Source organism: Arvicanthis niloticus, chromosome 10 (assembly GCF_011762505.2).
Source record: "Arvicanthis niloticus isolate mArvNil1 chromosome 10, mArvNil1.pat.X, whole genome shotgun sequence".
NCBI classification, from domain to species: domain Eukaryota; kingdom Metazoa; phylum Chordata; class Mammalia; order Rodentia; family Muridae; genus Arvicanthis; species Arvicanthis niloticus.
In genome coordinates this window covers 17029663-17053864 of record NC_047667.1, presented here as the reverse complement: position 1 = coordinate 17053864, position 24202 = coordinate 17029663, and the positions used below count along the sequence as shown (strand labels likewise).

Below are 24202 nucleotides of genomic sequence, written 5' to 3'. Positions count from 1 at the left end.
GTTCTTTGCCAGAGATGTAGGAAGCACATTTGTCTCCAAGCGCTGTCCCCAAACAGCCCCAGTGTACTGAGATCCAGGACTACATTAGGTGTTCTGCAGAGTGGCCCACAGAGTTGGTTCCTGGTTTTATAAAGCTGAATTTGAATATTACTTGGGTATGTGTGTAACCACTGATTATAAAACAGCCCCCGGGCAAAAGTGAATGCCACTAGATTCTAAACTTTCAGACTTCGGTGCTGCAAGGGTGACTCTGTGTGTGTGTGTGTGTGTGTGTGTGTGTGTGTGTGTGTGTGAACTTTGAAATAAAATACAACTCTGCTTGAGCATGGTGGTTCATTCCTGCTATCGCAGCACTTTCAGATATGGATGTAGGAGGAATAAGACTTCAAGGCCTTCCTTGGTTAGGCATAGTGAGTTCAAGGCCAGTCTGGGCTATGCATGAGACTCTAAGTCAAAAGTCTTAATTAAGCACTGTTGCTTACACAAGATTGGTGCTATCAAGATCCAGTTCCAGACTGACTCATTTCAGTAGTGCTCACTGGGCTGTATCCACCCTTGCGGAACTACTGGAATACACTGATGGATTTGGGGGGAAGGGCAGTTTTTGTCTACAGGTGGGTAGCTAATAGCGAGCCCTCCAGACTCCTGTGCATCTTTTAAAACTATGTCCACACAGAAGACCCTGGTTAAAAAATCAGTGGATCACAAACAAGAGAAAAGGGCATGAAAGGGACTTGTAGGGAGGGAGTTGACAGGAGATGAGTGTGTATTCCTGTGTGTGCATGCATGTGTGCATGTGTGTGAGTGTGAACATATGTATGTGTATGTCTATATAAGTGTGTGTGTGTCTGTGGGTACATTCGTGCATGCATGTGTATGTGTGCCTGTGTGAGTGTGTGTGTATACATACTTGTGTGTGTACATGTATGCATATGTATGTGTGCCTGTGCATGAGTGTAAGCATGCGCATGTGTGTACAAATGTGCATGTGTGTGTACATTTGTATGTGCTTGTGCATGTGTATGTATGTGCATGTGTGCATATGCATGTGTGTGTATGTGTGTGCATGTGTATGTGTGTGCATGTGCATGCATGTGTGTATGTGTGTGTGCATGTGTGTTTGTGCATGCATATATGAATCTTTTGGGCCACGTCATGCATGTGAAGATCAAAGGACAACTTTAGGATCAGTCCTCACCTCCCCCTTGTTCCTTGCCGATGGCTGCCCATGAGATTTTGAAGATTCTTTCTGTCTCAGTTGCTGTCTCTCCCCTGGTGCATAGGGATTGTAGTGCTCCAGGCTAGCAGCCTGTGAACTTCTGGAGGTTCTCCTGCCTCTGCCTTCCATCTGACCACAGGAGTGCTGAGATTGTGAACACCTCCACCACTATATCTGGCTTTATAGATGTCTGATTTGAACTCAGATCTGCTCAGTTGTGTGGCAAGTGCTTTGCCCACCTGGTCATTTCCAGACCTGAACTAAAAATATTTTAAGTAATAAAATGCATCATTATCATTTTGATGATATATGGTTTTGTTTTAAAATCAAGTTAAAGCTTCCAAATCCAAGCTTTAGCTTGGAATGGCCCTCTTTCCTCTAAGGGAGTGGTAACAGCATGGGTGGCAGGGAAAAGGGAACCGGAAGTTGCTATCCAATAAATCATATCAAGCGATCACCACTTCAAGGACAGGTGTTGCTTCCTGTCAGACGGAAGCACTGAGAGCAGGATGTAGTACCTTTCTGGTTCATTTCTCTGATACGAACTTCCGGGTCCCAGCAGTTCTGTTGGATCACTCTGAAGACTTTCCCATCCTTTATCATCTTTGCTTCTCCCTGCATCAGAAAAGCCACATCAGCCAAGGCCACATGCTCGGATAAACCGTGTGCTCCTGAGTGTGAACATTCTGGTGGCAAGTACTTACATGTGATTTATGTGTGTGTGCAGAGTCAATCTCAGGATCCCCCTCTGCTGCTGTTCACCTTGGTTTTCTTCTCTTTTCTTTCTTTCTTTCTCTTTCCCTCTCTTTCTTCTTCCTTTCTCCCTCTTCCTCTTTCTTTCTTTCTTTCTTTCTTTCTTTCTTTCTTTCTTTCTTTCTTTCTTTCTTTCTTTCTTTCTTCCTTACAGTCGCCCATGGGTCTAGAACTCACAAAGTAGGCTAGGTTGGCCAGTCAGAGGTCTTCAGGGAACCTCCAGTCTCTACCGTCTCAGTGCTGGGATCACATGCATGTGTCACTATGTGTGGTTTTTCTTTTTTCTCTTTTAACACAGGTACTGAGAAATTGAATTCAGATCCTCATGCTTGCAGGGCAAGGCATTTACTAATGGAACCATGTCCCCAACCTGGATCAATCTTTTCTTGAATGTGTTGGAACATGATTCTCCTCTCATACAGCTTTAGGGGTTTCCCCCTACTCAGCCTGGAATAAAAATCTGACTGCTTACTGGAGTTCAGGCCTCCTGCCTTTGATGTTTGGTACTGAAGGGCTGTACTGTGTGGGTGTGAGCAGCCGAACACAGATGCAGGTCCTTTCTAGCTGTGTGACTACTGATTCATCCTCTTGCTGTCCTGAACCACAGGCTGTGAGACCCAGAGGGTGACCTATGTGTAGGAAGGGTATCTGTGATATGATAGAACTGGAAAGGACCTTTGAGAGACACCATACTCTGGCTTTTTAGGGAAGCAATACATGGGCAGTGAAAGTAAGTAAATTTGTGTAACAGTGCAGGTCCAGCTGATTCAACATCATCATCTGATTTCTCCTAACAAATCAATTACTTTGTTCTGTCTTAATATACATAGTAATCCATAGAGAGGGCCAAGTCACTTTCCTGGGAAAAAGCAGCTAATGGTAAAATTGGTTCCAGGGCAAACATAACAAGATAAAAAAGTTAAGAGATTTTTGTAGTGGAGTTTCAATTCTGTTTTTTATTTCATTGGTATTGCTGTCTGACGTCACTTCAATTTTCCCTACTATGTCTTAGAAACTGCATGGCTGCTTTCTTGCCTACTACAAAATTAATGCTAGGGTGAATGAGTTGATTTCTTGGATACTCAGCCTAAAGAAGTTAAGGGAGGCACACCATCTCCAGGTCACCCTTCAGTAAGTGCTGGGAGAAACTCACCTTGCCTTGCTGTTGGAGCTGCACCCAGCCTCCATAGCCAAACCTCTGCAATGAGGAGGATCACAGTTAGACTTAGCCTGCAAACAAGGTGCATTTTCCAGGTGCAGGGTCCCAAGCTCTGTCCCATCAGACACCATCTTCATATCTGTTCCCTTCTCCATATCTGTCCAGTATTTTCATCAAATCAATTTACCTTTAAATTGATATGTTTATAGAGAAAGAAAAACTCTTATATCTGGGCTGGGGATGTAGCTCAGTTGGTAGGGTACTTGCCTAGCATGCACAAAGCCCTGGGTTCTATCCCCAGTACTGAATAAATTGAGCGAGGTGGCTCACATCTCTAATACCAGCATCCAGGAGATGGAAGCAGGAGAACCTAGAGTTCAAAGTCATTCCTGTCTATGTAGTGAGTGTGGGACCAGCTTGGGCTACATGAGTCCCTGTCTCATTTGAAAGGAAGAGGAAGAGGAGGGAGAAGAAGAAGTGAAGAAAGAGGAGGAAGAGGAAGAGGAGGAGGAAGAGGAGGAAGAGGAGGAGGAGGAGGAAGAAGAGGAGAAGGTGGCTAGTTTTGTTGTTTGAGATGTTTTCCTTCCTGGGTGAATCCATCTTTCATCAGTCTCCTGAGTACTTGAGATTACAGGTATGTGCTACTTTGCCCAACTGTTAAATGATATTTTAACTTCTTGGAGACTTTACACCTTCATCATGTGCCCAATGGAACTCCCAAGTAATGAAAAAGAGAGAGATCTATTTTCTTAGAATAGTAGTTTAAAGTCAAATTATGGGATGAGGAGATAGTTCAGCTGGTAATATAAGCCAGAGGACCTGGGGTTGAGCCTGAGAACTCATGTAAAAAAGGTGGTCACCATGACATACATCCCAGTAGACTAACCTGAAGCAGCTTTCACCATGGACTTCACCATATCACTATTGTAAAAAGTTACACTATAGATTAATCCAAAGTATTTTCTTCCATGGATTCCTGACCCCTACTATTCTACTATTGGTAACTGCAGAGCATGAGTCCTGATTCTCCAGAAACAAGTTAGCTCTTTCCCACAAATCTGTTGTCTTTCCACCTCAGGTGGTCTGTTTTAAAAATTATGTATGAAGCTTGTTGGTGGTAGCACAGGCCTTTAATCCCAGCACTTGGAAAGGCAGAGGCATGTGGATCTCTGAGTTTGAGGCCAGCCTGGTCTACAGCGTGAGTTCCAGGATAGCCAGAGCTACATAGAAACAGTGTCTCAAAAACAAAAATAATAACAACAACAACATCATCATCAACAACAATAACAACAATGCATGTGTATTTCCATGGGTGCACATGTGTGTGGAGATGCATGTGTAGACAGAGGCCAGAGGAATCCTTAGCTGTTACCCCTTAGGCACCATCCTCCTTGATTTTTGAGACAGAATTTCTGCTAAGTAATGAGTCCTAGGGATCCACTTGTCTCTGCTTCCCCTATTCAAGGATTGCAGGATTACTTTTTAATACGAGTTATAAAGATGTAATTCAGGCCTTCCCACCTATAAAGCAAGTATTTTTCTGAGTCACCTCCCCACTCCCAGTCACTGGAATTTTCTTTTTTTGGTGGTGTCATAGAAAACTAGGAATAGTTCTACCTCAAGACCCACTATACCACTCCTGGGCATATACTCAAAAGATGCTCCACCATCCCACAAAGACACTTGCTCAACTATGTTCAGAGAAGCTTTATTTGTCACAGCTAGAAACTGGAAACAACCTAGATGTCCCTCAATTGAAGAATGGATAAAGAAAATATGGCACATCTACACAACGGAATACTGTTCAGCTATTAAAAGCAAAGACATCATGAATTTTGTAGCAAATGGATGGAACTTGAATAAAATCATCCTGAGTGAGGTAACCCAGTCCCAAAAGAACATGCATGGTATGTACTCACTGATAAGTACATATTAGCCATAAAATGCATGTACCATGCTACACTCCACAGACCCAAAGAAGCTAAAGAAGAAGGAAGTCCCAATTGAGGCTGCTTGAATCTCGCTCAGAAGGGTCACAGGAGGCAGATGGAGGGAGGGAGAGAATTGGGTTGGAGAGAGGATGCAGAGGGGAATGGGGAGGTTTGGGATCAGGTGTGGGGAGAGACAGGAAAGATGGTCAGATGACCATGAGAATAAGTGGAAATCTGCAACTGACATGGGTGAGGAGGTAGGGGGCATCTAGAGGACAAGACAGAGACCTCAGACAGGGGAGGTGCCCAAGAATCAATGGGGGTGACCTTAGTTGAGACTCATAGCAATGGGGATATTGAACCTGAAGAGACTACTTCCTGTAGTCAGGCAGGAACCCCAGTGCAGTGATAGGGACACTAACCCATTCACAAAACTTTCAACCCCAAAATTATCTTGCCTACAAGAAATGCAGGCATGGGGGATAGAGTAGAGACTGAGGGAATGGCCAACCAGTAACTGGCCTAACTTAAGACCCATCCCATGGGCAAGCACCAATCCCTGACACTATGAATGATAGTCTGTAATGCTTGCAGACAGGTGTCTAGCATGGCTGTCCTCTGAGAGGCTACACCTGGCAGCTGACTCAGAAGGATGCAGAGACCCACAACCAAACAGTGGACAGAGCTTGGGGACTCTTAAGGAAATGAGTTGTTGGGGAAAGGATTGCAGGCTCTGAAGTGGATAGGAACTTCGAGGGAGGGCCAACAGAGACAACTAACCTGGATCTTTGGGGCCCTCAGGGACTGAACCACCAACCAAAGAGCATACATAGGCTGGACCCAGGGATCCCTACATAGACATAGCAGATGTGCAGCTTTGTCTTTGTGTGGGTCCTGAACAACTAGAATGGGGGATTATCCCAAAAGTTGTTGCCTATCTGTGGTATATGTTCTAGTTGGGCTGCCTTCTTCTGGCCTCAGTGGGAAAGGATGTGCCTAGCCGCACAGAGACTTGATGTGCCAAGGTCAGAGGATACCCACCCTCTCAGAGGATAAGAGGAGGATGGTAGGGATGGAAGGATTGTTGAAGGGGTTGACTGGGAGGAGGGGCAGTGAGCCAGATGTAAAGTGAATGAAAAAATAAAAGAACCATGCCCCTACCCCTGTCAAAAACTATTTCTTTTTAACTCTTAGGTAATCATCATCTCAGATATGTTGACTGTTTTCTTCCTTCATTGCACAAGGGAGTGGAGGTTGTGGGGGTGTGTCTATTAATATTTAAGAAGAAAAACACAGGTTTGGAAGGAGATATTAGTTCTTCTCAAAATACTTATGACTCTCAAAACAAAATAGCAGGGGCTTATTCTTTTCATTATCCTGTGGGAAAGTTTGAAGAAACTGTGAGAAAAGATCAGAGACAGCTTTTTAAAAATAGTTTCCCTACTAAGAAACAATTTGGAAAAATCAAGACTTTCTGCTCTAGTCAATGCTACTTTAATACCTGCTCTAGGGGGCAGAAGATGTGGTTCGGTAGGTAGAGGGCTTTCCTAGCATTCACAAGGACCTGGGTTCCATCCCTAACATTGCATAAACCAGGCATGGTGGTATCCATCTATGGTTCCAGAACTGTGGAAGTGAAGGTAGGAGAATCTGAAGTTATACTCAGCTACATAGCAAGTTCAAGGCCAGTCTAGGATAGATGAGATGCTGTCTCAAAAAAAAAAAAAAATGAACCCCACACTCATATGTGTGTGTGTGTGTGTGTGTGTGTGTGTATAAATCCAACTCATTCTACTCCGATAACATAGACTCAATATAGACTAGAAATAACAAAATACAGAGAAAGACCCCAGAATCATATAAACACATCACTCTCTAACTCACTCCCAACTTTCAGGGAATCATGGCCATTGGAGTTTCATTATCCCAATACTGGCTAACCACAATCACTCTCAGGGAAACTTCTACTATGTTAAAGATCTGATTGCTTGACCTGTGGGCTGTGATCCCACGATGGCAATCCCTCTGTGGGTTTATATGAGTGAGGGAAGGTGGGAGGGAGCTTGGTGTCTGGAAGGACACTGGAACAGAGAAAGTAGTGATATGTCCTGGGCCAGTTTTCTCCATTGGATGGGGTGAAACTGTTGCGGGGGGTAGATCCACAAAGCTCTGGGTTCACTTCTGAATATCAAGTACCTCTTCTGTCAAGCTTGGTTAATAATGTAGCTATTAACTGCATATGTTGTGACATTTTATACTCATCCGTCTACCTTGTGTTTGCGTGTGCTCATGCATGAGTATACATGTGTGGTTTGAGTTCATGTGTGCTCATGTGTGAGTATACATGTGTGAATGGACAGGTGCATATGTAGAGTATTCTTTCTCCTCAGGTTCCATCCACTTTGTTTATTTTGAGGCAAGGTCTCCCATCAGTCTGGGCTTCACCAACTAGACTAAAGGGACTGGCCGAAAACCTCAAGGATCAGTCTGTCTCTACCTTCCTGGTGATGGTTTACAAGTACATGTCCGCATACTTGGCTTGTACATAGCCTCTGGATTGAACACAAGTCCTCGACTGAGGCATCTCCCTAGCTCTATTTTTTTTTTTTTTAATCTCCAGAGGTTCAAAGTGTTAGGACTACTACTGTTGTCCTTATTCTTATGACACGTGCTCTATTTGCTTGTAACATGTGAGCCTTCAAGGTAAGAAGCCTGGTCCCTGGAACTAATTACTCTTTCAATAGCATTGGTGTGAGGAGGAGCAGGTGGTATAAAAAGCTACCAAGATTCGTGCTTAGGAAGTTTCCAGGATGCACATCTCTGTATCTCCAGATTTTTAATCTCTTAGTTTTTCCAGGCAGTTTAAAGAATGGCTTTAAGGTCCAGCAGGTGGGGCACCTGGAAACTCTCAGTTATAGATGCCCAGTTCTTGGCTTCAGCTGGAAAAAAGCTTGTGGGGTTGGAAGCAAAGGAAAGGAGGTTAGAATGTGGCTGTCTATGGTGGAAAGCTTTCTCCTCCCTGCAAATAGAAGGCTTTGTTCTAGGCTCCTCTGGGTGTTCAAGATGGAGAGAGGAGGGTCTTCATCTTAGGGCTGACCTGGAAGCAGCCTTCTGTGCTCAGAACGAGGAGTCTCATTGGGACCTAGTAGGAAGATGAGCATTCTTTCCACGGATGCCAGAAAGTGTGTTCCCACAGAGACAGCGAGCATCTGCTTAACTCTTGGGAGGGAGTTGTGGAGGTTGGTTTTAAATTTAAGTCTCATAGTTAGAATACAGCAGTAGGCTGGGGTGGTCATGTAAACCTGTAATGTGGCACTCAAGAAAGCTGGGACAGGAGAATCAAGTTAGGAGCCAACCTGGGTTACACAATGAGACCCTGTCTCAAGGCAGTGTGCAGGGGGGTATGAGAGAGAGATAGAGATAGAGACAGAGATAGAGATAGAGACAGAGACAGAGACAGAGACAGAGATGGAGAGATGGGGGAGGAGGGAGGCAAAGATTGGATGAAACATAGGATTCTTTGTGTAGTGTGCCTGTATGTGACAGGAACTGAAAATTCCTCTCTGGTTTATTATGTCTTAGTCCTGATGGGCTACTCTGACACAATCCTGGAGGCTTATAAGCACAGACTTTTATTTCTTGTAGTTTCAGAAAGCTGGGACATCCAAGATGAAGAAGCTAGCTGATCCATGCTATGGTAAGAGACTGTTCTGGTTCCTGCAGAGCCTTACAACAACAACAAAAAAAGTCCATCCCTCTGGCCTGTTTTATAAAAACGGCCCAGTTCCTCTTGCTCTAATTGCTTCTTGAAGCCCCACTGGTGTATTCTCGGGTTTCAATAAGAATTTTGAAAGGATATAACATTTAGACCACAGAACTTTCTAAGCCCCTTTAAGATCCCTATCTAGACAGAGAGGCAGAGACCATGGCGGATGGAACTCTCTTGGTATGACATTCTCTAGGTGGGTGTCACACTGGCCACTCTCTCAAGGGAAGTAAAGGCCATCTAGAAGCCACCCCTACACTGTGAGTCATGATTTCATGTGGTGGTTACTTAATGGGTGTTGTAAAAAATTTGGTAACAGCAGAACATGCAATGATCAAAAATGAATTCAGTGTCAGATATGCAACGAATCCAAGGTGGTTCTGGCAGGCAGTGCCTGTGTTGCATTGTGCAATTTCTCCGAAGCCTTGGTTCTGAACACACAACCTGTGCACTTTGCACTGTGCAGGCTGTCACACCGTGCAATGCCAAGGAACACCTCCTGAAACACCTCCGCTGAGAATCAAGACGATTATATGTAATACATTGCAGTGACTACTGTACATATAGTTTCTGACTCATAGAGAAACATAATGGATTCATTATGGAAAACAAAGACTTTCAATATTTTCCAGCCATCATTCCTCAACCTGTAAGTATGCTATTAGTATATTTTTAGATGTACTGTGTTAGAATGATTGTTGTAAGTATAGCTATCCCAGGGCTGGGAATGTAGCTCAGACTGCAGACTGCTTGCCTTGCATGTTCAAAGTCCTGAATTTGATCCCAGCAGCATATAAACTGGCATGGTGGCTTATGTCTCAAATCCCAGCACTCAAGAGGCAACAGCAGGAGGGTCAAGAGTTCAAGGTCATCTTCTGTGACCTAGAGAGCCCAGCCTGGGCTAGATGAGACCCCTGTCTTAAGAAATTGAACAAACAAACAAACAAACAAACAAAAATTGCTGTTTGATTTGCTGGCTTGAACTTCATAAAACCGCTCAAAGAATTTTGCCTTGGGATTAAGACAGAATTCCCAATTCTTTGTGGAATGGCCCTAAAAATACTTCTGCTATACTATATATTACATATACTGTATATACTGTATATACTATAATATCCTATACTACGTATTTATGTGCTGTAGCATTCTCAGCACTGATAGTGATAAGAACAAAATCAATTCTGAAAAGCATTGATGATGTTCTGTGTCCTGCAGTGTCAAATGTTCAACCAAGATTTAATTCTTTATGTAAACACAAACATGTTCATCTCAGTGGTATGAAAATTGACTTTTTATCCTTCATGTGTATTAAAGAATTGTCTTAGTGTTCAATTTATATGCCTATTTATATCTCGGGTGGCATAAAAAATATCTTGGTAGAAAGGAGTCCTGACTGGGAAACACTTGAGAAACCTCAGGACAAAGGCCACCAGGGAGCCCTGGGCATTTTGGATGGCTTTTTGTTTGTTTGCTTTAAGAGGTTCAAACAAAATGAAAACCTGTGACTTTGGAGTTTAATACTCCTTGCTTCCACTAGACCCAGGTGCTGTCATGAATGTGTGTTTGTATGTGTGTGTGTGTCTATGTTTTCCTAAAACTGTCAGGTTAGGGAGTACAATAGGATTCATACCTAATCTATAATCTATTTGTTGTAGCATTTATCGGACCGCTCCACTTATTGCTGTTGAAAACAGCACTGTAAGAAGAGGGCTCTGCCTGTGGCTGCCACAGAAGTCAGGCCAGGACATGCCTTTCATAAAATCATTAACATCATGAAATGCTGTTTACAGTTTTATAAGGTGTGACCAGGACAAGAAGTTCCCAAGCAGACAGGCCCCCACGTCGGGATGTGAGGTCAACAGGGATCTCTTTTTCCATTGGCCATGATGGGGCAAGCTTTCAGAGGCAGCTCAGTTCTATTCCCACACTTCAATCTGTTACTTCTACCTCCCAGCTCACTTACCAATGGACAAAGAAGCGCTTGAGATCAAAAAACGTTTTTGTTTTTTCCTTTGAGACAGGGCCTCATATAAGCCTTAAACTCTGGCATCATGGAGGATGACCTTGAACATCTGATCCTCCTGCCTCTACTTCCTGAATGCTGGGACAGCAGGCATGGACCGTTTATGCAGTGTTGGAGACTGAACTCAAGGCCTAGTGCATGCAGGCAAGTGCCTATCACCCGAGGTACGCCCTAAGCCTGAGGTTAGCATTTTTATGCAAGATTAACAGTGAGAAGAAAATTTGTTTGCACAATGACCCACCTTTTCAATAGCGTTTGAGTTCATTAATTTTTTTCCCCATCTTAAGTTGAGTAAATTTCTAGTAATGTGAGGGTAGTCCAGAATATGACAGACTGCGTAAAACCAGATACTGACCTAAATTAACTTCTAGGTAGTTACAAGTTTTCTCCATGTTCCCCCTTCCTTTTTCAGTATCCCCTCCCTTCCTCTTTTCCTTTCTCATTCCCTCCCTGCCTCCTTCCCTTCCTCCCTCCCTTTCTTTCCAGTCTGGAATGCACTACGTAATTGTCTCTCCTCAACCTACTGACACCAACTTTCAAAGTTTTTAAGGGAATGGGCTGAAAGGATTGAGAGTGTGCTGCTCTCCCAGAACCTGAGTTCCCAGCATCCATAACTCCAGCTCATCGTCCACATAATCTGATGTCTCTAGCCTCTGTGAGTACAGTATGCTCTTGGTTTACAAATCTCTCTCTCTCTCTCTCTCTCTCTCTCTCTCTCTCTCTCTTTCTCTCTCTCTCCTCTCTCTCCCCCTCTCCCCCCCACTTAGCAATAAGTCCTTAAGGGTAGTTTCCATCCAAGGAAAACACAGAGCATACTTCCCCCCCATCTCAGTGCTTCAGATGGAATCCAGGGCTTCCCACATACCAGGCATCATGAGCCATGCCCACAGGTCCATCCCTCCTCATTTCTTTTTACAGAGAGCACTCTTATAGACACCCATTGTACAAATATTTCATGTCACCAATTCTAGAAATTGCTAAGATACCTGCTTCCCAGGTCTCCCTAACAAGGCTTCACAGCTTAAAGATCAGACAGGAAAGGTTTCAGACAGAGTCCTGAAATAGACTGAAAAGACATTTCACAGAGCTATCTCCTGGTGCTTCTAGAACCTATTTTAAACCTTCTGGAAAGCGACCACATTCTATTTTTTTAATGGTCTTTTAGTTGCAACCCTGACTTTCGATCCTGTAGTTGGCAGGTGTCCTTCCAGCAGCCAGGCACACTATTTAAAAGGTAGGACAGCTGCTTGACTCAAATCATCCAGGAATTTGAAAGGCTGTGTCGTGTGAGGGGAAAGAGAAGAGCTCCATTCAGGAGGCCCTTATCTCTTTGACGCATTGTTCTGTTGAAAGGAATGTAAAAGTCATCTTTAAACAGCAGGAAATTAGAGCTGCCAAGTAATTTAAGAATCACTCCCCCAAGAGCGAAGAAGAAGGACTCCATCCCATTCCATCTCCAAAGAAGAGAGAGATCTATGAACAGAGGTGCTGGGAGACCCTGGGGAAGGTCCAGAAAGAATCCAGCGCATTAGTTACCATTACCTTTTCTAGATCGGGCCATTCCTTTGGTAGAATATGAGTATGGATGTCAATTTTCATCTCCACAGGACCAGAGGAGACACGTGTATATACAAAAAGGGAAATTCTGATATCGAATGATCGTCATAAAAATCAGAGTTCATTGACTCCTCTGCCTCTTTATGTCTACGTTCAGGTACCAGTCAGGAGGCCTGGCCAGCCCAGGTTTCGTTCATGCCAACTGCCCTATTAAAGTTCAAGATTCTGTTTGTCCACTTGGCTTTGGGCCAGCATTCTTTGGTAACTAGGACTCAGCACAAAATTAAAAAAAAAAAATCATCTCCACGAGAAAACAGGAATGTACTCAACTTCAGAGGTCAAAAGTACAGCACGCTGCCTTGATTCAATAGTGGCTCACAACTTGACCAATTTGGAGATGTAGCTCAGTTGGCAGCAGACTTGCCTAACATGAATGAAGTCCTGGGCTCCACTCACAGCACCACTTCAATGAGACATGGTGGTGCACACTTATAATTATGGTGCCTTGGAGACGGCAGCAGGCAGATCAGAAGTTCAAGGTCACTTTTGGCTTCAAAGCAGGTTCTAGGCTGGCCTGTACATGAGACCCTGCCTCCAGGGGGAAAACTGACTAATTTTTTTGTTTTGATATTTAAAATTTATTAAGATGCAATCTATTAAAAAACAACTAGCATGTGTTTAGACACAAAATCATTCAGGGGAGTTTTAAAGATAAATGATTTATCCCCAATTTATCTCTTCTTATATTTAGTTTTATTAACCGAAAGAAACTTATTTTACTGCCTTTTTTTGGTTTTTGTTTTTGATCTAGTTAGCTATTTCCAGGTCTTTAAATTAATTAATTAATTAAATTTTTGAGACAGACTTTCTCTGTGTAAAAGTTCTGGCTGTTCTGGGACTCACTTTGTAGACCAGGCTGGCCTTGAACTCACAGAGATCCATTTGCTTTTGCCTTTCAAATGCTGGCATAAAGGCATACACCATCATGCTGGGCTAAATCATATTTAAAAATTGGCTTGCTCATGAAAATTTAACATGTTGAAAACATGGTAGGGGAAGTTTCTTTTTTCTTGTCTTTTTAAATTATTTCAAACATATAAGTGTTCTGCCTACATGCATGTCTGGTGCCCCCCAGAGATCAGAAAGGGGCATTGAAACTGGAACTGGAGTTATGTGGCATTGGATCCCCTGGAAGTAGAGTTACAGATGCTTGTGAGCTACCATGTGCATGTTGGGAATTGAACCCTGGTCCTCTGGAAGCGCAGTTAGTGTTAGTGTTAGTGTTCCTAATCGCTGAGCCATCTCTCCAGACCTGGGAAGTTTCATTTTCATTTGGTTCATCTGCTTTCTGTTCAGGCTACATTTTGTTCTTGGCCTTTGGTTTTTTATCTACCAACCATGTATCTTTTCATTTAGTCATACACATGTGTATTTAGCATGCACTTACTTAGAGCTGTGTTGAGAATGTTGGGAGAAGTTTCATGTTACAGAAGGTATTCACCATTCAGGTTATGTTTTCTCCACATTGACTTTTCATTTCATTCATCCATCCATCCATCCATCCATCCATCCATCCATCCATTCACTCACTTATGCATGCATTTAACAAACATATATGGAGAGCTACTCTGTGCTGAGGATATAAGGTTGAATGAGATAAGGTGATGTACTTCCTGTAATAATAGGTCATTGTATATATCCTGAGTATTAGGGACAGGAAACAACCATCATTCCAGTTGAGGGTAGATGATGTGGTTCCGGAGGGTGTTCACTGGAGCATAAAGTGGGGCTTACAGTCACACCACCAAGAGGAGCCTGAGATGAACCAGCCTTTACTGCTTTATTCAGTATTTACTTTTTCTCATCCTGGAAAGGAAAACATTCAAGAGACACTAGGGACTCTGACAAAACCTTGCATCTGCTTTAGGGATGTTTCTCTCTGTTTCATCTCTTCAACACAGAAACTAAGTAGTCAAAAAGCCTTCTGGCTATAATTCACCTAGATTCTGGATAAATTATAAAAGAACATATTGGTGATTGATGTTCAGCTTGAGAGGAAATGAGGGATAATTTCAATTCTCTTACCTTTCCTTCTTTCCATAGACAAATTTTCATATTGCTTGGGCTGTCCTCAAAGTCCTAGGTAGGATTACCTTGAATTCTTGATCCTCTTGCTGTCATGCCTAGTGCTGTCATTCCAGGCAAATACCACCACACCCATGTTGGGAGTTGGTCTGCTCTACTGTGTATTCAAATGCTAAATACTGGCACCCAAGATCTGGTTGCCCTCACTAGCAGATCCTCACTACAGCAAGTGATGCTATGTAAACTTTGCTCCCCGATTTATAAATATTGGTTAATAAAGGTGGCTACAGCCAATTACTGGGGAGAATAGAGGTTGGTGGAGTTTCAGTTACTGGACTGGGGGTCACAGGTAGGGACCATGAGAAGGAGGGTGAAGGGGAGTGGAGGAGGAAGAAGAGGGAGAGAACAGGAGGTCTCCATTAAACTTGGTGGACCAGGAGCATGTGCCCAAGTGAAAATGCTCCTCAGGACAGACTGCTGGAACAGAAGTAACCGGGGGAGAGACTTAAACAGCAAGTGTTTGCAGAGCACAGCTGGGGAATTAACACTCTAGCTTATAGAAAGATATATTAGGGGTAATTCTCTCAGTAATTGTGCAAGAGCTGATTAATAAATCAATAGGACTCTGCCTCAGTTATTGGGGGGAGCTGCTTGGGTCATATTAATAATTAATAGAGATTATTAAAACCCATTTATATGCACAGCCTTTTCTTTCTTTCTTTCTTTCTTTCTTTCTTTCTTTCTTTCTTTCTTTCTTTCTTTCTTTCTTTCTTTCTCTTTCTCCAGGGTCTGGTGTATCCCAGGCTGTCCTCGAAAGCTGGGTATGACCTTGAACTCCTGGTCTACCTCTTTCCTCTTTCTGAGGGTTGGGATCAATAGCCTACAGTACCAGGCCCAGTTTATATGGTTTGGATGGAATTCATGGGCTCTGCACTCACCCCAGCCTTTCCCTCCTTCCCCTGTTTGAGTTACTCTGACCCCACTGCATCTCACCACCATGTTTCTTTCCTTTTGTCCATTCTCACATTCAGTTAATTTTGTCTCCTCACAATTCATTAATTGCTACTAATGGTCACTGACTCCAGACTTTGATCCCTGTGGTTTGTCCCCCAAGACGGTCTGGACCCATTATGATCTTTTATGACCACATGCCTTTTGGCATATCACTGTTCATGGTTTCTCACTGCTAGGTCTATTTGAAACCCACAGCCCTTAGTGTCCACTTAAACCCATGAGCAGCACAGCACTGCCAGTAAGTCTCTGCCCCTCCTGTCCCTATATGCTGCCTCCTGTGCCCTCTGCCCCAGCTACAGGCCACATTTTTGTGCCTTCTTAAATGTAATTCTAGCTCCCTTCCCTCTCTATTGCTTCCTTGGGTCTTATGTCTGCAACAAAGGCCTCTCTTTGTTGTCTTTTAAACTCCAACCATGACTTGCTGTTTGGCTTAAACATTTTCTCTTCTGATCATTCATGCAGTTTATGCATGTATTTAACAAACATGTGTGGAGAGCTACTCTGTGCTGAGGACATAATGTTGAATGAGATAAGATGATATACTTCCTATAATAGTAGATAAGGTGCTGTATACAATGTCCTATTGCTCCTATATCCTGGTGATAAAATGGACCACCCATACAACAACTCCACCCTGCCTACCCCAGACTCAGTTGAGGGAATGAGTAGAAAGGACCCTGACAGAAGTGTGAGTAAGTTCGAGTTTATCTCCAAAGATATCTGAACTTCTTTCTGCTGCTTCTGTCCACCCTTGAATCCCTGGGATTAGGCATCCAGAGACTTTTTGACCTCTTTCTCCTTCACAATGATAGACAAGTTGTTTCTAGTCAGAGACTGGACCCTGATAGATTCCTAACAAGCTGGGCTCAGCCCGGTTAAAGAGGCAAGTAGTAATGGAAAGCAGAGGGGAGTGTTACTCAGTGTGATCACAACATGAAGAGAGGCAGCGACGTCCTCTGGCCCTCTGAGTCCATGTTTGGGCTCCTAACAGGAGCTTAGGTTTAAATAGAGGGTAACATGATGCATAATAAAGAAGCCCTGGTCAACAGAGGTGTGGTCTCACCTATCACTGACACATCTTTATCTGGGTCTAGTCTCCTCTGAAAAAGCAATCTGACAAGTTGCTTCTTTACTCACCTTTTTTCTTGCCTCAGTCTTTTATTGTTACTCCAAAAGCAGGTAGAAAAAAAAGACATTGTATAATCATTGTCAAGTCAAATTCCAAAGAATAACCAACATCTCACAAGAATCAAGAATTATGGTTGTCCCCTAAAGTTTCAAGCTTCCCCCATTCCCAGGCCTGTGGCCAAAATAATAATAATTGCAAACCTATCATTATTTAAACTTTAACTTTTGACTTATACTTCAGAACTCAGAGCCCTGAGGTCAGCTACTTGCATTTTCCTGTGAAGCTTTATGATAAATGACATGGGCAAAGCTGCCAGGCAGTGGCCAGAAAGAATCAAGTTAACCCTTAACTCAGCAGTTCCGCTAGCTTTCTGCTTCTGCACATTGCACACAATGACTCTCCTAAGAGTCCCAGTTTTGACTTAGTTTTACTTATATATAATTTTATGCATTCTATACTTTCTTAACCCATATCCAAAGGATACCAGGAACTACTCTTATTGTTGTGTAAAACTCATAACTTCAATAGCCTTTTCCTTTCTGAATTAAAGTATCTCATGTTTGTTTTCCCTTATTCCAGTTTTCCCTTTTTCCATGATTGTGTCTTGTTGGGAGCTGACTTTAAGCAGAAAGCAGCTAGATCATCTTTGCAACCATCTGGAACCATATACCCTGATAGAGACTTGTTTTTCAAAAGCCTACAACAGCTGAAGCACACTCTGATAAATATCTTGTTTATCCCACATAGCTTGTTTTGCTGTTTAGTGACCCCAGCTGCATGGTGCACATGGTAAAATGTTTTCACCTGTGTTCTCCTGTTTGTGCTTATAAATACCCAGGATTTTCTTGTAATAGAGAGAATAGGGGAAATAAAGGAGTAACCAGACTTGACTACACACTCTGGTTTGTCTCCATTCTTCGAATCTCTTGCCCCTCCATCCCCACTCTCTCTCTTGACCAGAGCACTTAGCCCCAAAGCATGGGGCAGTGTAGACAGCAACATAGTAGCCCCAAAGCGTGGGGCAGTCGGTTCTCAACATTAGTGGCTCCCAAAGCGTGGGGCTGCCAAGCGTGGAGAGTGCAGTTCTCAACATTTTGGCGCCTAACGTGGGGCAGCTCAGCTGTTACAGTTTGGCACCTAACGTGGGGCACCAAACTGTTGTGGCCCACTCTGTTCTGCAGGTCGGGGTCTAGTAAGAGAGAGAGAGAGTGGGGGGAAGAAAGGGAGAGAGATGCGAAGAATGGAAACAAACCAGAGGATCTGTAGTCAAGTCTCCTTTACTGTCTCCAACACACACACAACTCCTACTCTACCACACCCCACTACACCACCCCACTACACCACTCTACTAAACCACCACTACACCACACACTTACAAGGAAATCCTGGGTATTTATAGGCACAAGCAGGAGAACACAGGTGAAAACATTTTACCATGTGCACCATGCAGGGGTCACTAAACAGCAAAACAAGCTATGTGGAATAAACAATATATTTATCAGAGTGTGCTTCAGCTGTTGTAGGCTTTTGAAAAACAAGTCTCTCATCAGGGTATATGGTTCCAGATGGCTGAAAAGTTGATAGCTGCTTTCTGCTTAAAGTCAGCTCCCAACAGTGTCTCTCATACTAATGCTTTTTTTTTTTTTTTTTAAATAATTCCAATAAATCATTCACTTTCTGGTAATGGACCCTATATGACTCTAGCAGTACATGGCTGTTTCATTTTCAAATATTTCTAAACATGATTTCTTCAAACTTTTTTTGCAAATCAAACACTGATTAATAACTACCATTGTGCAGTTATTGCATTGTTTCCAAGATGAGAGCACACAGCATGCACCTGGGCCATTAGGACTGTGCTGTGCTGGGCCCTATGCCTCAATTTTTAATTGTTTAAGAATCATTACATCAAGGAACATCTAGTTTCATAGAATTCACCAGAGCAGAAGGAGAAAGGAATAGAAAAGTCAGATATAATAGAATAATTATGCCAACTGAAAAGTGGTCACACACAAATGAAATCTATACAGCTGTTGTCCAGAGCTAAAGTTAGGAGAAATGGGAACAACTGGTTTGTTTGTTTGTTTGTTTGTTTGTTTTGTTTTGTTTTTACAAAGATCTGCCACAGGCTACTGAGATGTCTCCATCCAGGCCTGCTGCAGGCAGTTCCTGTCATGGTATGCTGTCCCCAGAACATTGTTTTTCCTTTTTCAAGGTATTTTATTGCAGTAACATTATGAAGATAAGTTTCCATTTCCAGCTCTCTCTCTAGCTCTTTATATTAAGGTAATTAAGTGTCCAAGAGTTGAAACAGAAACTAGCTACTGGATTTGAATTTTAAAGGCCTTGGTCTCAGTGGTAGATGCAAAGACTTTAAGCCATAGACTTGGGAAGAACTAGGGTGGAGACTAAAGGTCTACTGTGTCTGAATAAATAAAGATCTCCCAGACAAGGGAAGAAGCTCAAAGAAGGAACAGTAGCTTGTGGACATTGTGGGCTAAGTTGGGCTAGGAAAAGAATCCCTAGATCCGGGAATGAAGAACAGCTTTATGCTCATGCACAGTGGAGGGAGGAACCAAAAGGCAGGATGGGGCTTGTGCCTGGACCGATGAAGCTTTGCGTGTGTGAATAGAGTGGCCACAGCTCAACAGTTACACAGTGAGAGAGGTATCTGGTGATCACAAAAGGAGGATGGAAGCAAGGTAGATATCAGGAGGGCTGGGGGAAATGGGCGGTCAAAAAGGTTGAGCCTTCAGGCCCTGCCTGTGTTGATGATTAGTGGAGAAGCGGAGACCTACCCAACATCAGCAATTGTGTACACTAAATACTACCTCTTCCTGTAATTCCTATGCCTATTGCATTAGTGACTTGTCATGTGGTAAAATATCTGACAAAAGCAACTTAAGGAGTTTTGCTTTACAGTTTGAGGGTACAGTCATGGAAACTGAAGTGTAAGGCATCTGGTCACATCACACCCACAGTCAGGAAGCTGAAAGAGAAAGATGAATGCTGGTACTTAGCTCATTTCTCCTTCAGTCCTGGACCCCAGCCCATAGGATGGTGTGGTGTCCCCCATGGGCCCATCGGGAGCATGGGCCCATTATTAGGAGATGTGGCTTTGTTGGAGTAGGTGCCTTGTTGGAGAGTATGGGGCAGGCTTTGAGGTCTCAGCTGCTCAAGCTAGCCTAGTGTGATTCTGTCTTTTTCTGTGCCTGCAGATCAGGATGTAGAATGCTCAGCTCCTTCTCTAGCCCATGTCTGCCTGAATACTGCCATGATGATAATAGGTTAAATCTCTGAACTGTAAGTCAGCTCTAGTGAAATGGTTTTTTTTTTGTTTTTGTTTTTGTTTTTTTTTTAAAATAAGAGTTGCTGTGGTCACAATGTTTCTTTACAGCAATAGTAACCCTAAGACAGATGGTGATGCCTACATTCAGGGTTGGTCTTCCTATCTCAGTTAACTAATCTAGAAACTTCTTCACACGCACAATTCTACTTCTGTCAAGTTTTCCTTCATGATTAGCTTTCACACAAGGCAGGATACAAAGATCAGAGCATGAGCTATAGCATTGACTTTGCTTCTTTGGGCAAACAACTTAACTATTATATATCAATCAATCAATCAATCAATCAATCAACCTATATATGATCTTATCTATCTATCTATCTATCTACCAATCTATTATCTATCTATCATCTATGTTTCTATCTAATCTAATCTAATCTAATCTACCTACCTAACTACCTATATGTCTATCTGCTAATATGTAAAATAGGACAACAATGGTAGGTTCTACCTGGGACTGTTGTAAGGGTTAAATTAGTTAAGATATGGAAGGCACATAAATCTACTGGCTAGTGGAAAGTAATACACTTGAGGTTTGTCATAGTTGTTCTCTTTTTTGTTGTTATATAAGCTTGCTCCTATTGAGTTAAAATGTCCAGATACAAGAGACCCTGAAATGACAGAGATATGTTTCCACAATTTGATGGTAAAAGAATTTATTAGCAATTGTGCAGATTTATAGGAAAGTGGAGAAAATTGCATTTTGTACCCATCTGCATATGACACTCCCGAAAAATTTGCAAGCTCCTTTAGGAATGTCAAGGGTCATTGTCTTAGTACAGGGGTTTCTGCTTTGTGCTCCTGGCAGGTTGCATGCTTCCAGCCACCTGCCCAGGAACTCTTTGGATCCATGAATGAAACACACACACACACACATAATTAGCTTATTTTTGAAATGCCTTGGTTACTCAAAAGCTGGACAGTTCTAATCCTCCTGTGGCTAGAATGCTTTTCCCTCTGGTACTCTTGGCTCAACACCTTCTAAATCTACCTTTAACTTTGCTGCCTTGTTACCGTCTGAGGCCCACTAGTCTCTGCTGCCCACAAGCTTCTGGGCAGCCCTTCCAGGGGCTGCTTTCCCTTTCCTTCTGTGTTTTGAATGATCTTCCCTCTGCAGCTCTAAATCTCTTCTTTTCCCACTGCATCATGGTGATCTCTCATCTTCTCCATACCCCACCCCCTTGTCCTAGCCCGAACAACCTAAGGGTTCTGCCCATCTCCCTTTGCACAACTATTGGCCACTGGCATCTTTATCCATCAAAAACCAGTCGGGGACAAGGACCTTTAGTGTTTGGACAGGAAGATTCCTGATTGAATCAAAGCATTAGACCCAATCTCCAACAGTTAAAGGGTTTTTTTTTTTTTTTTTTTTTTTAAATTGCTATGATAAAACATCATCATCAAAAAAACAACTTGGGAAGGAAAGGGTTTGTTTGGTTTACATTTCCACAGCATAGTCCCTTATCAAATGAAGTCAGAGCAGGCACTCTCAAAGATGGACTTCAAAGCAAGAACTGAAGCAGAAGCTATGAAGGAATGTTGCTTTGGCTGAGTAAGCCTGCTTTCTTATATAACTCAGGACCGCCTCACTGGGGTGACACCGACCACCTTCCTGTGGATGAACCCACCACATCAATCATTAATCCAGAAGATGTCCTGTAGGCTTGCCCCACAGATCAATCTGGTGGCAGCATTTTCTCAATTGAGGTTTCTCTTTCCCCAAATGTCTCTGGCTTGTGTCAAGTTGACAGAAAACTAGCCATCAGCATAGTTGTTATAAAATTAAGGTGGCTTGGAGGAGATTGGGGACTGATCATCTAAGTAGGATGGGAAGTCAAGGGATGTGAGATGCCTGAGGAGACATTGAGTGAACCAGTAAAATATTAGCTCACTGGGTAAAGTATTCACTACTCAAGCATGGGGACCTGTGTCGGAGCCTTCGGCACCCATGCAAAAGCCTGGGCATATAATAGCAAGCAGTTGCAATTCCAGTGCTGGGAAGATGGAAACAGATGGATTCCCGGGTCCTGATCTCAGCCTTGCCTACTTGTGAGCTCCAGGTTTAGTGAGACACCCTGTATCAAAAATCAAGGCAGGCATCACCTAAAAGAAAAAAAGACAGACAGACAGACAGAAAGAAAATCAGACAACAAAAAACCATTTGAGATTAATCTTTGGTTACACACATATGTCTACACATGTACATGCACTTACATGTACATATACAGGTACACAATGATAGGTTGAGAGGAAAGGAGTAAGAAACACTAGTGTGCAGGTGGACGGTTAGCTTTCAAAAGAAAGGATCCTTTACTCTGAAAGGCAAAGCAACCAATCATTGGTTCTACCTTTGATCTTTGTGAAGTAGGAAGTGAGGTCATTGTCTGCAACAGACGTTAAAGTTTGCAATAAAGACAAAAACCAGACTTCACATGGCTGGGTAACAAGTAGCAGCCTCAGCACTCCAGTGTGGTTGGACTTTAAAAATATCTAATTGTCCAAAGTCCAGAATAAAGTGTAGTCACCTGTACAGGATGATCATATTGAAGAAAGTATTCATGCTTTTTAAAACTGTTCTTTTCTTCTTGTGTGCAGGTGCACATGGAAGCCAGAGGTCATATTGTATCTTCCTTTGCATCCTGTTTTTGAAAAAGAGCAGTAAACCTGCAGCTTATTGTTGTGGCCCTCTCCACTCCACACTTGGGGGCCAAAATGTCCTGGACCGCTCTGCCGCTTCAGTCTGTGGGTCAGGGGAGAGAGAGAGAGAGATAGAGAGAGAGAGAGAGAGAGAGAGAGAGAGAGAGAGAGAGAGAGAGAGAGAATAAAGGGGAAGAGACGTGAAGAATGGAGACAAGACAGAGGTTCTGATCAAGTCTCGTTTATGGAAGGGAAATCTGGGGTATTTATACGCTTTTGACATGTGCCTTGTAGGCGTGTGGATACCACGTGCCTTGCAGGTGTGGATATGACGTAAGCCTTACAGGCGTCTATAGCGTGGATACCACGTGCACCTTACAGGCATGTATGGTGTGGATAGCATGTGGATAGCACATGCACCGCATGCCTTGCAGGCGTGGATACCACGTGAACCTTGCAGCTGGGGGCACTAAACAGCAAAACAAGATATGTGGGATATCAGAGTGTGCTTCAGCTGTTGTAGGCTATTGAAAAACAAATCTCATGTCAGGGTATATGGCTTGAGATGGCTGATAGCCGCTTTCTGCTACAAGTTGGCTCCCAACAGCTTATCGATTTGAAGAGGCTGGTTGGTTAGTGAACACAAAGGATCTTCCCGTCTCCACTCCCCTGACTGGGTTACAAGAGTGTGTCATAGCACCCAGAGTTTTATGACGCAGGGGATCCAAACCTAGGTTTCATGCCTGTGCAGCAAGCACTTTACTAACTGGGCTATCTTCCCAGCCCTCTTGTGAACATGTGACAGTATTTCAACCATTTGAACTGTTTACAAATTATGTTGAGAAAGGACTTCCGCTGTCTCCCGTTGTTAGTGTTCCCAGTGGTCACCATCATCACTGTTCCGCTTGACTGTGAAACACAGAGGTGACACCACTCAGCTGCTCAGTCACAATTTCCATTTGACCCTCAAACCCACACATGATGCAGCTTACCTGTTTGCCTCAACAACTGAATGAATACCGACCGGCACAACCCTGTGCAGTCTCCTCCAGTTATTTCCTAAACTACAGAGACTGTCCAAGATCTCCTTCTATTTCATTGGTTTTGTCATATCAGTTAAGTGAGGAAAGAACACACTCAGGCTGGAGAGATGGCTCCTTTTCTTGGGCTGCAGATTGCCCTGTAAGTGTGAGGACCTGAGTTTGATATCCAGCACCCAAGTGAAAACAGCTGTTGCATACTTGTAATCGTGGCACTGAGGAGGTAGAGATAAGTAGATGCCTGTAGCCAGATGGCCAGAGGAAGTCTAGATTTTTGGTGATTTCATGGCATTCAATGCCTGAGAGATGATACTGGACATTGTTTTCTGGTCTCTGTGCCTATGTACATAAACACATGCACAAACACACACATGTGTGCATGGCCTTTGGGTGTGAGAACCACACCTTACTAGGACTGAGGAAACATGTTCGTTTTACTTTAACTAAAATACATGAGTGCTGGCTCCAACGCTAGCACATTTAAATTTTATTCATCTTTTTCCCCACTATGACTTTGGATCGGGAATCAGCTCCTCTGCCGAA

At 43.1% G+C, this 24202-nt stretch overlaps 1 protein-coding gene and 1 long non-coding RNA gene across 5 annotated transcripts in view; one reads left to right on the top strand and one right to left on the bottom strand.

The window, feature by feature from the left end:
- Window positions 1-12586, bottom strand: part of Acmsd (aminocarboxymuconate semialdehyde decarboxylase) — a 35631-nt gene extending 23045 nt beyond the window's left edge. Inside the window, exons 1-3 of one of the 2 annotated variants that reach the window (XM_076941076.1) lie at window positions 12394-12586; window positions 3126-3170; window positions 1738-1834 (exon numbers count right to left, since the gene is read on the bottom strand). In XM_076941076.1, the coding sequence (XP_076797191.1) occupies window positions 1738-1834; window positions 3126-3170; window positions 12394-12450 (199 nt within the window). In that variant the 5' untranslated portion in view covers window positions 12451-12586. The remainder of the gene's footprint in view (window positions 1-1737; window positions 1835-3125; window positions 3171-12393) is intronic. The other variant, XM_034512797.2, reaches the window with a different exon arrangement.
- LOC143443646 (uncharacterized) overlaps window positions 9266-24202 on the top strand; it is a 15689-nt gene continuing 752 nt past the window's right edge. Inside the window, exons 1-3 of one of the 3 annotated variants that reach the window (XR_013112788.1) lie at window positions 9266-9477; window positions 10850-11506; window positions 22578-24202. The exon at window positions 22578-24202 is cut by the window's right edge and continues 752 nt beyond it. This is a non-coding gene — a long non-coding RNA (uncharacterized LOC143443646). Of the gene's footprint in view, window positions 9478-10845; window positions 11507-22577 lie in introns of all 3 variants that reach the window. The other 2 variants (XR_013112789.1, XR_013112787.1) reach the window with 2 other exon arrangements.